This window comes from Accipiter gentilis, chromosome 5 (assembly GCF_929443795.1).
Source record: "Accipiter gentilis chromosome 5, bAccGen1.1, whole genome shotgun sequence".
Lineage (NCBI taxonomy): Eukaryota > Metazoa > Chordata > Aves > Accipitriformes > Accipitridae > Astur > Astur gentilis.
Genome location: NC_064884.1, coordinates 592,264 through 607,258, shown reverse-complemented (window position 1 = coordinate 607,258; position 14,995 = coordinate 592,264). Strand labels below are relative to the sequence as shown.

The 14,995-nt window shown below is 46.7% G+C and overlaps 1 protein-coding gene and 1 long non-coding RNA gene across 3 annotated transcripts in view; both read right to left on the bottom strand.

Annotated features, from left to right (window-relative positions):
• Positions 1–8,494, bottom strand: part of UBASH3B (ubiquitin associated and SH3 domain containing B) — a 74,697-nt gene extending 66,203 nt beyond the window's left edge. The window contains exon 1 of one of the 2 annotated variants that reach the window (XM_049799831.1): positions 8,199–8,494. In XM_049799831.1, the coding sequence (XP_049655788.1) occupies positions 8,199–8,359 (161 nt within the window). In that variant the 5' untranslated portion in view covers positions 8,360–8,494. The remainder of the gene's footprint in view (positions 1–8,198) is intronic. The other variant, XM_049799832.1, reaches the window with a different exon arrangement.
• On the bottom strand, positions 685–8,000 carry LOC126038290 (uncharacterized). Its single transcript, XR_007505986.1, has 2 exons — positions 7,609–8,000; positions 685–7,481 (listed from the first exon to the last, which is right to left on the bottom strand). It is a non-coding gene; the product is annotated as an uncharacterized LOC126038290 (long non-coding RNA).
• Positions 8,495–14,995: the final 6,501 nt, after the last annotated feature.

Here is a 14,995-nt window from a genome sequence, read left to right as displayed (position 1 = left end):
TTTGAAAGGGCAGCACCTGTGTCTTATGAACACAGACAAGAGGTACAAGATGTCTAAAACACCGTTTATGCATGCTGTCAGGTGCTTTGTTGCGATGACTTGAGCAATTCCCTCAACCCATCCCATTATTTCTTGCTGTTGTTTTCTGCCCCTCCACTTTACGCTGCTCTCTAGATTCAGTCTTTGTGCACGACCGGGCAGCGTAGGATATGCTGGAGACGGAATAATGCCAAGCAAAGCCGAGGCCTATTCTTTTCAGGTCTGTTTATATAGGGGGTGAGTAAGACACAGGCGCCACGGCGCACCCCATTGTAATGCACAAAGCCTGCAGAGAGTCTTGGTGATGGAATCCAAAATGCTGTCAGCTGCTAAACTACAGCTCTTTTGATGACTCTGCTTGTTGAGGATAATTAGACTGGTGCAGTACAGACACACACACGGATGTCTCTATTCTTTTTGCAATTGCAGAACACATGCTGTGAATCCACTATGAGTGCCAGTTAAAACCTAGGGCAACATTTTCAAGTGTGAGCAAGACTTGGGAGCCTAAGATTCACATTCAAAGGTGACTTAAAAATGCAAGTCTCATCAGGAGCCAGCAAGGTTAGCACTTGACATTTAAAAGCACCAATTTTTCAGGGGTTTTTTTTTGGTTTTTTTTTTTTTTTGAAACTTTCGCTCATGATCTTTCAAAGAGCAGAATTCCTCCCTGACTTCTGTCAGTGTATTTGTTCAGGAGGTCCCGAGGGCTGGCAGCACCCTTTGAGCATCGGCTCTTGCATAGCAAAGTGGCAGCAGTAATCTAGGAGTAAACTTGCAGAGGGCTTTATAAGTGCTGCAGAATTCTGCAGAAACAGGCCAGCGCTGTCACCAAGCCTCGAAGGGGGAAGACTAATCAGCATTTTATGCAAACAAGGCTCCCTTCAAATAGTCCATGCTGGATATCTGAAATCATGAGTTTCTCTAGCGAGAGACTTTGTCTTGAGAATCTCATCGGTAAATTTAAACTGGGCCCTGAGAGAAGTATCAGGTCTGTGAAGCGAAAGAGAAAAAGGGACAGAAAAGGAGAAGATAACACTGGTATCTGTATCACTCCAAACTGATATGTAGCTTGAAAGAGAATTGCATAGTAAGGATCAAGTTATTAACTGCTTGGGGTTTTGACACAGAAGGCAGAAAGTAATTTTTCAGGCTCTGTCAGTGACATGTGGGGCCTGGGGTGCACTTTCGGAAGCGCCTCTCCTTCCTAGTCTAGAGGGTAGGATCAAGTTCAGGACCTTTGCTCCAAGACAAAAAAAATCATCAGGGAGACAGAAGCACAAGCAAATGTTTTCTCGTCACCGTGTCATTTCAATACCAAAACGAACTAAGTACTCGGGGACCAGGAAACTTTCTGACAGCTCTTACAGTGTTTGCCAGAGTTAGATAGCCCTGAAAAACACATCTCGGAAATCCAGGGATGGCTGTCTTCTGGCTGACTTGCCACCGAACTGGGAACTTGCTGCAGATGGTGATGCTACTCAGACATTTAAATATGAGATCCCAAGGAAGCATGGTGTGTGAAGGTACTATAAAGGTGTTGGTGGTTTTTTTTCCTCCCCTGAACTTGTGCAAGCTTGCCTTCTGGGCAGCTAGCACTTATGCAGCAAGTGTTGCAGTGACTCGCTGACCTTGGCTCTACTGTGAGCAATCCTTGTATAGGGATGCTCTGCCCTTAAACCATTTTCTTGATGTTTGTGGCAGAAGCATTTTGTTTGTCAATATCAGACCTGAATATCTGGTTGTTCCACTTCTCCCAACTATGAGATATGATTAATGGCAGTTAGGTATACAGTATCTTGAATCACTGAGGTAACATGGAGTGCTACTCCTGCCGTTATCATTTTAGGGTGTGATCTTATCACAGGAATGGCTTCTTCAGCCTCTGATAAGAGAAGGTCTCTCTCTATTTGAAAATTGTATACAATGTCATGGAAAGAGATGTTCTACTTAGACCAGATATCTAAGTCTTGCGATTAAGCTAACAGACTGAAACTCTACAGAGTCAGGTGCAAGTGCCAGCCTAACTACACATTTGACGTATATATCTAAACTTCCCTGTGCCTCAGTTTCCAGACTATACAGGGGAAATAAAGACCCCTCTATGTTTTATCACTTTCAATCTTTCAAGTAAGGAACTGTCTGATAGAGATCTCCCCCACACCAAAGACAGTGGAGCCGCTGGCACGTAACAGTCTGAATACTTGCAGCAATCACCTCTCGGTCCCACAGCAGAAATCTGCAATAAAGCCAATGGAAAAAAATCCATATGCAGAGCAGCCGCAGGACTCGGTCCCAAATGTACGTTTGCTCAAGCCTTTCTCCAGTGCACCCTCCTGGCAGCTGCTAACTCAATCACAGTATCCATGTTCCACTGCGCAGTGCAAACCTGTTGAATCCCTTCCAGCACAGATGTACAAAATTGTTCAGAGGCCTCAGTGCTGAACCTAGGAATTGCAATACACGAACTAGACCAGTGAATTGCTCAAACCGTTGCTCAAGTTACAATGCAGAATCTCATCCATTAAACCCCGGCATGGGCAAAGAGCTGCGTGCCTCTCAACTTCTGACAAAAGCTCAAACAGGCACATAGAAAGGGAGGGTCACAGTAGGAAAGCAGGTCTTGTCCAAGTGGTCTGCCAAAGGGTGCACCTCCAGCAAGTTCTTCCTCTTTCACTATCTGGAGAGCGTAAGCAGGTCACAAACACCTCCTACGAAGCTCCTACTTAAAAATGTCCATCGGCCTGATGGCTGATATGCAGTACTGGAAATGGAAGTACTTTGGTTAGACGGTTTCTCTACTGCACGGTCCAGCGGCTCTAGGCAAGCCCAAAACTCGCTGTCTTGAACGATGAGCACAGACACAGCATTATTAGGGGAAGCTTTTGCCTAAGCCCTTGCAGCTACACCACCTGGATTTTCTATTCTCATAGCTGAAGATTTCCTCCCATGCTGTTAACAAACTTGGAAGTCCACTTTCAGTGTAGCCGCCTAAACTGTTGCTTCTAGAAACATTTCCACGCATCAACTTCTTCACTTGGGATGGGGTTTCCCTCCACACCCTGGGCCAACACAAGTCACTGTGAATTATGAAAACCCTTCTAAAGCTTGGGCTCAAGTGGGACTTAGGGGATGCCTACGTTTCGGGCTGGTCCTTTGTAGTTAAGATGAATTTCAGCCAGGTGCAGAAAACTAGTACCCTGAAGGCAAGGCCATGAAGGAACATAAACCACTTCAAAATCAAAAGTTTATCTGCAGCACTTATTTTCCATGCAGTATTTTCCCAAATCCAGCTCAAACCCTAGAGGAATGAAAGACATTGCAGCCTTTCCGTGCTGAACTACTGCTATGTTGCCACGTCTGTTACTAGGCAAAACATGTTTTAGCAGCCTAGAAAACATTTTCAAAACACAAGTGAAGATTTTACTGTTTGTAAACTGGATTTCAGCTTCTTTTCTTTGAGAATAATGAAACTGTTAGTAGTCCTAAATTCTCATAGTTACCGAGAAACGAAATCAAAATCAGCCTGGCTTGGTTCTATTCAGGACCAGGGGAAATGTGGCACAGCTTTGTGAATTAACTCCTCTTCAAGCCCATGAACACAGAGTTAAACCCAGGTGGTCTTTTGTGAGAGGGAGGAAGGAGGAAATGCGTAGCATAGGGGAAGCAGTGAAGTTGATTCATGGTAAACTCTACAATATTTCTGTCTATCCCATTTTTATGAGGGGGAAGTATTTGCAATTATGTCTAGCGTCAGCAGATCCACCCAGGAGCACAGCATTGCGCACTAAACCAACATTATGGACCTGTCTGTAGAAGAAGGTTCCCCTTTTTCAGGCTGAGATGATGGGAAGGAGCATCAGTTTAGTTTTGGAAAGCTTTGCCACCTGCCACCTGTATCAAGAACAGCGCTTATCTCTTATGCTTATCACACAGAGCATGGCAACCAAAAAAGCATGATGCCTGTACTTTAAGTGTTCTGTTTATGGACAGTGATTTACCCAGTTTGAGTAATGACAGAGGCCAGAGAATTATCTTCACTTTTCTAGGTCTGTATCTCTTCTGAAACAGTACCTCGGGGCTGTGGCTTGAATTCAAGAGTTGTATGCAGAAAGTCAAGTAACGTTTTAGATTTCATATATTTATATATTCGTGCACATCTGCGCACCCAGAATTAAAACAAAGAAAGCAGGATTTGTTTCTCATACTAGAATTTTAACTTTCTGGTTTTGAGGATATTTTGGAGGAGTTTCAATTCTGACACAAAACTTTTAAAATCCGTGAATCACTGAGATTTTACAGATTCCGGAGCCATGCTGATTTCTGCACCATACAGGCTAGAGCATTTCAACTGCTTATGCCTATATTAGTTCCAATAATTTAATTTTGGTCAGAGGCCTTCTTCCATCCTGAAAGAAACTGCAGTCCATCATTAAATTTTCCTGTGTTTACCATTTTACAGAGATGCATGTTATGCATAGATTTTTTTGATTTCTTGTACATGCATAACAGTTTTAAGGGATCCCCTGTGGTTTCAATGGTCTGTAAACTACATTGTGGTTCCCCGTCTATTTACTCTCAGGAAGACTATCAACACCTATATAGGGATTATCACACAATAATGAGAGGTGCTGGCAATCAGATTAGATCTGTGGGTGCAACCACTGACAGTAGATCCATAACAAGATGAGGTGCAATATTTCAACTGGGAAATAACAGTTGTGTGAAATCTCTTTCTAGAGGAAGCCTGTTCTTGTGTTCAGGGTCTTGAGACACTAGGGATCTGGTTAGACTTTTGTGTGACCCCTGGTAAAATGCTTGCCTCAGTGCCCAAACTGCAAAATGGCAACCGTAACATTACCTTTGCCTTCCTTCCTTTGTTTAAATCAGAAACCACTCGGGATAGGGACAGCCTTCTCCTGTGTGACTAGACAGTACGTAATATAATGGGCTAATTGCAAAATAAAAAAATAATGACTGCGTGCTGACGAAAAAACCCAAAATAGAACAGCTCTTCACAGTAATAGTCCAAAGCAATGACATACTACATTGGTTTGAGCAATTGTCATCCACAGGTAAATGCATCCAAAGGTGGTTTGTACACCACTGCATCACCACGTAATTTAGAGTAGCCCAGCTGAATTGAAGCTGTTGCTGGGAAGGAGGAAAAGAGACAGACAGACGTCTGTCCAGGAGCACACGATAGAGCTGTTGTTCTAACTGTGCCGACAAGGACTTTAGCGGGGGAATGGGGAAAACCTCCGGGGTCTCAGTCTGTGTTGTGGGTCATCGACATCGGTGATGTCTCTACCTGCTCTTAATTTATCTTCGTTCGGAAAGGAAGGGTATGTCTTTCTTTGATGGACCCTGTATCCCCAGTCCCCCATAAACCACACACAGGATTGACAAATAAAGGCTTATTTAATAACGCCTCGATTTGAACAAAAGATCCATGGCAGTTTTGCACTGGATACCTGAAGCATAAACGCCTGTGACATCCTCTCTTGGTTTCAGCCTGGCTTATACTGTTTTCTACCCTTAACTGAGCTAGGCTATACTAACCCTCCAGCAATACTTGGAAATCATATTTAGTCTTTCACCGCTGATTATTTTAGCATACACAGGGTGGAAGCGGCTTGCCCAAAGTAACACAGAACCAGGAAAATAAAATGAACATGAGAATCCTCGGTTCCTGTCAGCAGCGCAAGCCCAGGATCATCCTGGCCATCTGAGCTCTTACTGCTGTTATAAACCGCAAGCATGGAGAAGGACTATCAAATAATTAACTATTTCAGTTTTGAAGAGACAAAAGCTGTCCATTAGTACGGGTGTGAGGTACATGAAGTTACTCGAGCTGAATTAGAAGCTGAGAGTTAGGCAATGTGAGTACTCTCCAGGACCTCGGTACTGTCTCAATACCAGATCTGAAAGCAGCACTCTGGGGATCTCCACGTAGCTCCTGCGTCTCTTACCCTGGCTTCAACAGTCCTCTCCGTCCCCTGCCCCAATCAATCCCCCTGGCTCTATCAAGAAGCCAGGCGGCCACTGACGCCAACAGCAATGGCATTTTGTGACACGCCTGACAGACTAGTCTGACAACTCGGAGCTTTGTTTTGCACAAGCCACCCAAACAGATGGTCACCACTTTTTTAAGTATCAGCCTGGCTTGTATTTGTATGCAGGATCTACAGGCACAGATCTGAAATCCGCCGTTTCGCTGAATTCTCTGTCTCCTGCTGTAACTGTGGCTTTGGGACAGAAAACAGGGGTTGGGAGAGTTTTGGGAGAAGACTCTCAAAAGGGCTTTGTTCTAAGGCTACTTCTCAGTACCGACTTTGGGAGACAGGGTGTTTTTACCTCCCTGGCAACTCGGTAATGTCTTTCATTCACACTTGCAGAGTAATGTACTTGGGAGTTAAAAAACAGCTTCTGGGAAGCAGTGACCTTTAGGGAATGTCCTTTTGCCATGCAGTCCTATCTCTCACTTTTCCCAACCTGTGTGCCGTTCCGTAGCGTACCCTTGGTGGCAGTACTTAGTTGCTGGTTCTATTTCCGTTTTTCTTCTTATCTGAATTTTAATGATGAATTATTTGTAGTATTTCCAGCGGGCTGGAATAGAGGCACTAGTCGCTACTTCAGATTGGGAAAGTGGTCCCCCGCCCAGCAGATGGCTGAGTTGTCAAACAGGGTTATATCGCAGTATCTGGAATTTAGTATCAAGGCAGTTTTACCCAACTGGCCGGTTATATTTGCAATAACTACTCTTTGCAGTTGGGGATGTTTTACCCCTTTCCCTGGCTTGCTCTCTGCGTTTAACCTTCCCTGTCTCGTACGATGAAGCTTTGGTTCCTTTTTTTGTCCAATGTTAGTGTTTTCTTGGGCAAGAATATGAACCATAGACATAGCTCCTCAGCTACCCGTTAGTTAAGACCAGGGCTGACTGTCAGCCTTGATGGCACTGTTGTGCAGGTAATAACTTAGTTTCAGTCGTATTATCAAGCTGTTTTTTTCTCTCGCTACACTGAAAGATGCACATCTGGTTTTCCAAACAAGCAGAGCATGAAGTAAGTCTCCTCCAGACTCCGACTACCTCTGTTTGCATTCATGGTATATAAATGCTGTATGTTGATTTCAATAGGTAACTATAGATCACTGACAGACATCAGGAGCATAAGTAGGACAGTGGAAAACACGCGTTAGATTTTCTGTACGTGCTAGTGGATCCACAGCAACCTCATGAATCCACAGATGGCACGTGTCCTTAAAACTGCATGTGTGTATCTCGTGTGTTTAGAAAAAAACTGCACAAAGACAGGCTGCAACACCACTGACTTCTGACTGGTATCGACGACAAAAGGAAAACTTAAGCAGATCAAGCAATCGCCCAAATCCCCGCCGGCTTCATTTGCATCCTGAAGCGCACGGTCCCACTTCAGGAGTCACTACGTTTAAAACCGGGAGAGTCATTAGTAAGTTATCGTTAGGTTGCTGCCTCATGAATTTAAAGCATAAGCGCATGCAAGGAGATTACACCGGGGCATTGCTAAACCGGGCGAGAAAAAACCCCACCGCTTTGGACTACGTAAATTTTCTTCTACTGCTCCGTCCCTTTTCGGTAGACTCGTGCGCGGATTAGGGAAAATCTCCCGGGTGACCGAGTTAGCCGAAGCACTTGCGCCAAGGACGCTCTTATTTTCCAGGCGTAGGAACGCTGGGCTCCCGTTTCCACTTGGGGGTGCAAAGAAATCGCCTCCCCGGCGAGCCCAAACTTCCCGGCGATGCGGGGCGGGCGGGCTGCTCCGGAGCCCCCTTCAGCACCCCGGCTCCCACGGGCGGCGGGGACGGGACGCGGGGGGGGCACAGGGGAGGACCGGGACGGCACCTGCCGCCCCACCCCACCCCCCCCTTCCCCCGTCCCCTCACATCCCGGGAGCCGGGGCAACGCTCCCGCCTGGCCGCCGGGGGAGGCGACCGGGCGCATCCCGGACAGCATCCCCGGGCCGCTGCCGGCGGCGCATCCCCCCCCCCCCCCCTCGCCGCCGCCGCCGCCGCCCGGTGCGGAGCAGCGAAGCAGAAAGGCGCCCGTCGCTTCTCGCCGTCCGTAAAACGAAAAGGGGAGTGGGGTGGGGGGGTGGGAAGGGGCCCGCACGGCGACTTACGCCCGGGCTTTGGGGAAGCCCATGGACAGCAGGATCTCCAGCGACGAGCCATGTTTGATGGTCCCCGCTCGGTGCTGCCGGTTCCGCCGGGGGATGACTTTGCTGTAGAGCTCCTCTTTGGCAGCCATGGCGTGCGGTGCGGGCTGCCCGCGCTGGGCCATCACCACCGCGCAGCCATCGCCGCCCGCGCAGGGCCATACACACCCGCCAGCGCTCAGCGCCCCGCCGGGGGCCGAGGCCGGGGCAGGGCCCTCCTCCGCGCCCAGCCCTGCCCGCCGTTCAGCGCTCCCGCCCGGCCCGGCCCCCCCCCCGCCACCTCCCTCCTTCCTCCTCCTCCTCCTCCTCCTCCCCGGGCCACCCCCGCCGCCACACGTGCGCGCCCGGCGCAGCCCACGCCGCCACCGGCGACTCGGCAGAAGGATCGGGCGGGCGGTGAGGAGAAACCGGCCCCGCGGAGCCCGGCCTCTCCCCCCCCCCCCCCCCCCGCTCCGAGCCGGAGGTTAAAGCCGCCCCCGGGCGGGTGGGGGCAGCCCCGGAGAGGAGCGGCAGGCAGCCCCGGGGAGGGGGGGGGGGATGCGCTGAGCAGGGCCGGGTGTTGGAGCAGATAGGAGGAACGCAGGCTGGCTTGCAGAAATTATTTTGCTTTGGGGTTTGGGCGATTTTTTTAAAATTTTTTTAATTTTTTTTTTTTGAGGAAAAGCTCTGCGCGATGTTGGCCTAGCTGAGCGGGAGAGAGAGCGCTCGCGCTGCGCGACGCTGGGACTTCAGGGGCTCTGGCCCGCCGCTTGATGCCGCTTTGATGTGGTAGCGCTGGTGGTTAAACGACGTGGAGTTGGAGGCAAAAAGAGTTGCGCTCCAAAATTTCCACCTCAATCTTGGGTTCCTGCATCCTTCTCAGCCCTCTCCGGGCCGTCACTCGGAATACGCGACCTCGGAGCGTGACGGTTCCAGGGCAGGGACTGCCCTTTCCCGTGTCAGCTCCGCTGCGACACGGGGCTCTGCTCCTCAACCCTGCTGCCCTCCCGCGCAAAAGCTGCCTGTTCCTATGGGCTGGGTGGGACAAACACTGCTGCTTTCTTCCCGGTCGTCTTTCAGCTCAGACCGCAGTCTGGTGTTGTGTTTGGGGTGTAAACCGAGGGGCTTATACGTGGGAAGAGGCACCCTCCTTCTCCTTGGTCTTCTTTCTGACGTCCCCTTCTTCCCTCCTTCACCACACACCCCACAGCCTCCCCGCTTTCCCCTTCGCTTTTAAAGACGAGCAGATAGCGGTACTCATCTTCCCGGAGCAGGCCCGGCTCGCAGGGCTATGGAGAACAGCATGAAATGACAACCTTGCAAATAACTAAAAACCCGTAAGCGGCATTTTTAAAACGTACAATAGTTTATGTTGGGGAAGGGAAGCAGTGTCGGCAATGACAAATCTATCACTGCAGTTATTGGCGTTAGCGTTAGGGAAAGCAAACGGCCCGTTTCCATTTTGTTGTATCAATGGAGCCAGAGAAGGGGAAAAAAATCCCCTCCCAACTATCCGCTCGTTCCCTTCTCGTGCCAGTTTATTTTCTGCCGCTTTATCCAGAGGCGTGATGAGAAACGGCCACATGCTGCCGTCAGCACTCCCGTGCTACACTGGGGGCTGTGTTCCCACAGGGACAACAGGCCGGCAAGTCATCCTCGCACTGGCTGAACTAACAAGCACCATGAAAATTAAAGCTCCAGAAGGACGCTGCACAAAGCGCTGCTTGTTCATTTCTTGAAGTCACGTTTAACTCCTTTGATGTTGCTGAGGCACTGGTTCTTTCGTTTACCCCCACTATTAATTGGCAAGAACTTCATTAAAGTCAGTGGGCAAAACCGAGAAGCATTTAGTCATGGATTTCAGCCCAGTTAAGACATTTTGCAACTGTGAAATCTGGATCAGGCACCCAATCTCTTCCATTTTAACGGAAGAGGAGAATTAAGGATTATTAATAACAATATTTGCACTGAAACATAATACTGCCAGAGCCCCCAGAAATGTTTGTCACCGATGAACTCATACCCAGCCACGCTAGGAACACCACAAAGATACAGCTAGTTCTGGACTTGTGAAAGGGGAAGATGAAAATCCCAAATTAGCACTGACCCCACCCTCCCACCTCCCAGACGAGGGCTGCAGGCAGTTCCCAGGAGAATGTGATCAATATACAGGGATTTGCAGCCAGCAGAAATCTGTGAGGATTGTTGTGTTTTGACTTAACTTGGTATCCTTCACTCATGCATGGTTTTTTTTTTTCCTCCAGCTGTATTACTCAATCAGGAAATAACAATAAAAATGTAATTTGCTATGGAAGTAGCTTCCAGGGACTTTGCCCAGATGAGGATCTCTTTCCTCTAGCTGTTCACATGATCAATTAAAAAAACCTCCACGTTATAGAAGTTATATTATGGAAGTTTTGTTGGCTGGATGAATTGCTGCAACTAAGTCCACTGGAAGCATCGAAGATGTTACAACAAACAAGAAGGAACAGAGATAGGATGCTTACACATCTAGGCTAGCTGAGCGTAGAATTCGTAGTCCACCAGGGAAACTGGCTGCATACTGGCTTGAAATGATTTTTCAAGCCCGCTAAGAGAACCGCCTCATGTCCTTGTAACTTACTATAGTGAGTCCCTCTGCATTTGATCTGGCTGTGCTTTTCTACATTAAAACCCTCTCATCGGGAAGGAGTCCTTTTCCCCCCAACAATTAAATACGTGCCTTGCAATAATGCTTCCTCCCACCTTTTTTTTTTTTTTTTTTTTTTGATTGGAAGCTGAAAATGAAAGCTGTCTTAGTAATCATATAGGAAGAGGAAAGAAAATAGAAGTAGAAAGCAAATTTTTTAAAAGGCAAGCGCCCAGAAAATTGTGTTTCGGTCCCCCAAATTAACAATAATTTTAGTCCAAAAATTGAAATATATGAAAGGATTGTGCCTGTATGAAATCTGTGATAGGCAGTTTATTTTAAAATGCTGTCAGATTTTCACATAAAACCTCTCTCGTTTTTTTTGTCACGTGGCCTGTCCTCTGCTGGCCTCGTCCTAGAAATTTATATGTGTGCTTAACTTATTTCTGCTAATCATTTTCCCGACTTCAGCGCAACAGCTTCCGGGTGCCTGAAGCCGGGCAAGTTTGCGAGTTCCTGCAGCAACAGGCTTGTCTGTGTTCTCCGTGCTCTTCTACTATTTTCCTGACCGAAGCTCAAATATTACCCTTCTACCTACAGGAAAATGCGCTCTTAGGGGATTATTTATATCACTTCCTTCAATGCAACACAGAATTAATTGTGGGGGGGGAGGGGGGGGGGGGCGCTGGACAGCAAGTGGGAGTGTTGCTGTATATTTCAATAGGAAGGGGTCAGGATCCTATGGAATTTGAGCCAAATTTAGCCATCTTCCCAGCCTGATGCTACCTCCTTGCATTTGCATGCAAGGGGTTTACTCTCTAACAATGGAAATATTCTGCAATAAACGGCACAACAGCAGGAAACAGGTTTTTGCTTTCCTCCTTCCTAACTTCCCTCCCTTAAAAAAGGGGTCAGATGCTTTCAGAAAGTCCTTGGTCAAGACCCTGCTTTTGAATTATTACCAACTGAATGGCGACGTTGCCCCGTTTCCTAGACTTTGAGCCTGATCTTGCAGTGATTTGCAAGCTTAAGCCATTTTACGTACACAGGTATTCCACATGGCAACTTCAGGCCCATCGGCAGCTGGGGGAAGGAGGGCTACAGCTTTCCCCCTTCACTTGCTTTGGCAAGTCCCTCCTTCGATTATTTGCCTGCATGTTGAAGTGGTGTCAACACGCCTTTGGGACTGAGCATCTGAATGCGCTAAATTATTAAAAATAAAATTGACTCCACCCTCAGCACTTTTTCCCCTGGTGTTTTTTTTTATTGTCTCCAGAGTTTCCAAATGTTGAGAAACGGTGATTTATCACTGAGAAAAATGAACAGCTGCCTCACACTTGATTCAAAACAGCATGAAAATTGAGTCAAAATTATTAGTCAGAGTTTTTACAAAGCTAAGACCAAAGAAACTTCGGCAAACTTCAGCCCATTTCCGATGTAGTTGGTCGTTGCTCTGTGGGCAGTGTTTTGTGACTGCTTGGGCTTTGTGCTTTCTAACACCCATCTGAGCATGTTTGGAACAACTGCTGAGCCTCGGTGAAAGAGGAAGAACAGCATTCCTGAGAGCAGCTTAGCTTTAAAGCCTAAAACACCTTTGTCCAGATTATTTTACCTGTTTGGGCTTCTATAGTTGAGCTGGAATGAGCATTTATTTGTGGTTGTGTCCTGCAGGGATAGTTTCCTTCCTTTGCTAAGCATCCATCTGCCTAGGTACTTACATGAGCCTGCTCTTCTCTCATCACCGCAATATTTGAGTCCCTTCAGAGTATTTAAAAATAGAAAGAGCAGCTGGTTTATAGGAGAACAGGATTCTGTATTTTGTCCAGAAGGCTGTGAAAGGACTTTCTCACCCTTCACCACATCTACCTCACCTCAAACCCCTGCCATGAGATTTGGGCTCTGGGAGGATGCATTAGGGCTGCAGAGCACTCCCTAAGGAGCAGGGATTTTTTATCCATCTCCAGCTTTTACTGCCTTGCGGCTGTAACTCCAAACTCCGCTGCAGACGTGGAGGTGTGGGGGTGGATTCGGGCCCAGGGCTGGTCGCAGCACTATTGGCTTCATTAGAGAGCAGCTGGGGCTTGGGTCTGGAGGATCCAAGCTGGCCACAGGCGCGGGAGAATTTGCTTTTCTAGCTTGGATTTCCTTCAAATTTGGAGTGTATTTTCCTCATTACAAACAAAATCCACTTTAATTTCATCATAATCCCTTCATTTGTGCATAGAGCTGTGGAGCTGAGCAGGACCATCAGGTACGAGCCCAGAGGCAAAGTGTCCTTCAGATATTTCATTCAGAGAGCAGAGGGCAGATGACGTCTAGTGCAGCTTGCCTAACTTTCAAGCCCAGTTCTCAGCGTAAAAGAAAAATAAAATAACATATGTATTTTAAAATGCTTTGAGCTATTTTTGGTTAGGAGGCAACAGGGGATTCTGGGTGAGGAAGGACTCCTGGCTTTCTCTCTGGATGTGCCTAGGAAATGATTTACTGCGCCAGCTCTTCTCTTCTGGAGCCCAGTTCTCGCAGTTCGGTGGCCCCGTGGGGTGAGGATACTCTGGGTATGTGAGAGCAGAATTTGCCTGCCGGGAGGGCCGGCAGCTTCATTTGGCAGTCTTAGCAGAACGGCCTTTCATGGGTCATTAAAAACCGAACAAACCACAGACGTAGGAGTAGTGAGTAGCTGAGACTTTCCAAACACGCGGTTCACCCTCTTCTAACCTGCGCAGCACCACGTTCTTTCATATATTCGGCAAACAGTTGCATGCAGCAAATCTTCCTTTTAATTTCTCCTTGCAGACTTGCTTGCTGCAGCAGTGCAACTGACCGGTACAGCGTGCTGTGAAAAACGCTTGCAGACTCTCTTCGGTAACATAGGTGGGATTTTCAAAAGGAACTGAAGCCGCCGGTAAATTAGCATATCGGTATGAAATCCACTTACGCTGGGCTTGAGAAGCATGGTTAGCTAGTTCCTGCCATGGTCTGCTCTCTGCAGTCCTGGTCTCTGTAAGTGGAAGAACAGTTGAGCAAACAAAAGATTAATAGAGTCCCAACTTCTAACCCATGTGCAAGAAACATCTTGAGCATTGGCTATCTTATCTATTGGATTTCATGTCTGTCTCTGCTACACTTGTATGAATCTAGTTTATTACGATGATTATTTATTTTCTTGGGAGTGAGCCAAGAAATAACGAGATACAATAGAAAGCTGCTGGGATTTCCCCAACTCCCACACACAGTAAAATATGCTGATCTGCAGGAGGTTGTACAAAGTCTGCAGCATTTCTGCAAAGGCCTTTCTTTTTGACTTTCGCTTTTGTTGCAATTGCTATTTTCTGTTGTGATTTGTTTAGCTGCATTCCTGTATCGTTAACGGGGCCCTTGTCAGATTAGTCCCAGAAAAATGCATTTGTTTGATATAATATTGAAAAGGAAGGGAAGGGGGTGTTTATGGTCACTTGAAATCTTCCAAATTCTTTTGTAGACTTGTTTGAAGAGGTATGAAGATTGGTGATTTGGTTTCGTCTTAAAGACAGGCAATAACAAACTAAAATCAGCGGAGTGACACTAAGGATTGCTTTTGTTCCTTTTCTCATTTCTCTTTAGTCATTTTTGCTTTTGAACTTTCTTTGGATATGGCAACAGCCTTTGAATGGAGAAGAGAGTGAAAGTGCTTACAAGCAAAAGTGAAAATGATTAATCAAGTTTCACAAAGTTCATTGAAATAGAAATAACACAGCAATAAAGCTGGAATGGTAGAGATAGGCAAAATTTGAAAAAGATATTTCTAATGTAGTCATTGAACATGCTTAGGAACATAAGAGACCAATTTTTAATGTTTATGATAACAGTTTTGTCTGGAAAACAGCACTTCAATAATGCACATCCCGTTGTTACAGAAGAGGATTGTTTTACATGTACGTGTATGTCCGTTATAGATACATTTATGTAGCTTGAGAGGACCTTAAAGATGTAATTTCAATATGAATGAACATCATCCAACATCCTGCTTCAGCTGCAAGTCTTTGCAATTTATTTCTTATTTAAATCTTCATTATATGAATGACTAAAAGATAAAGGCTCTTCTGTAAATTAAATTAAATTCCACCGTATGTGGCTCCATGTGTAACTCTTTGCAATCATCTACTAAAACGTTACA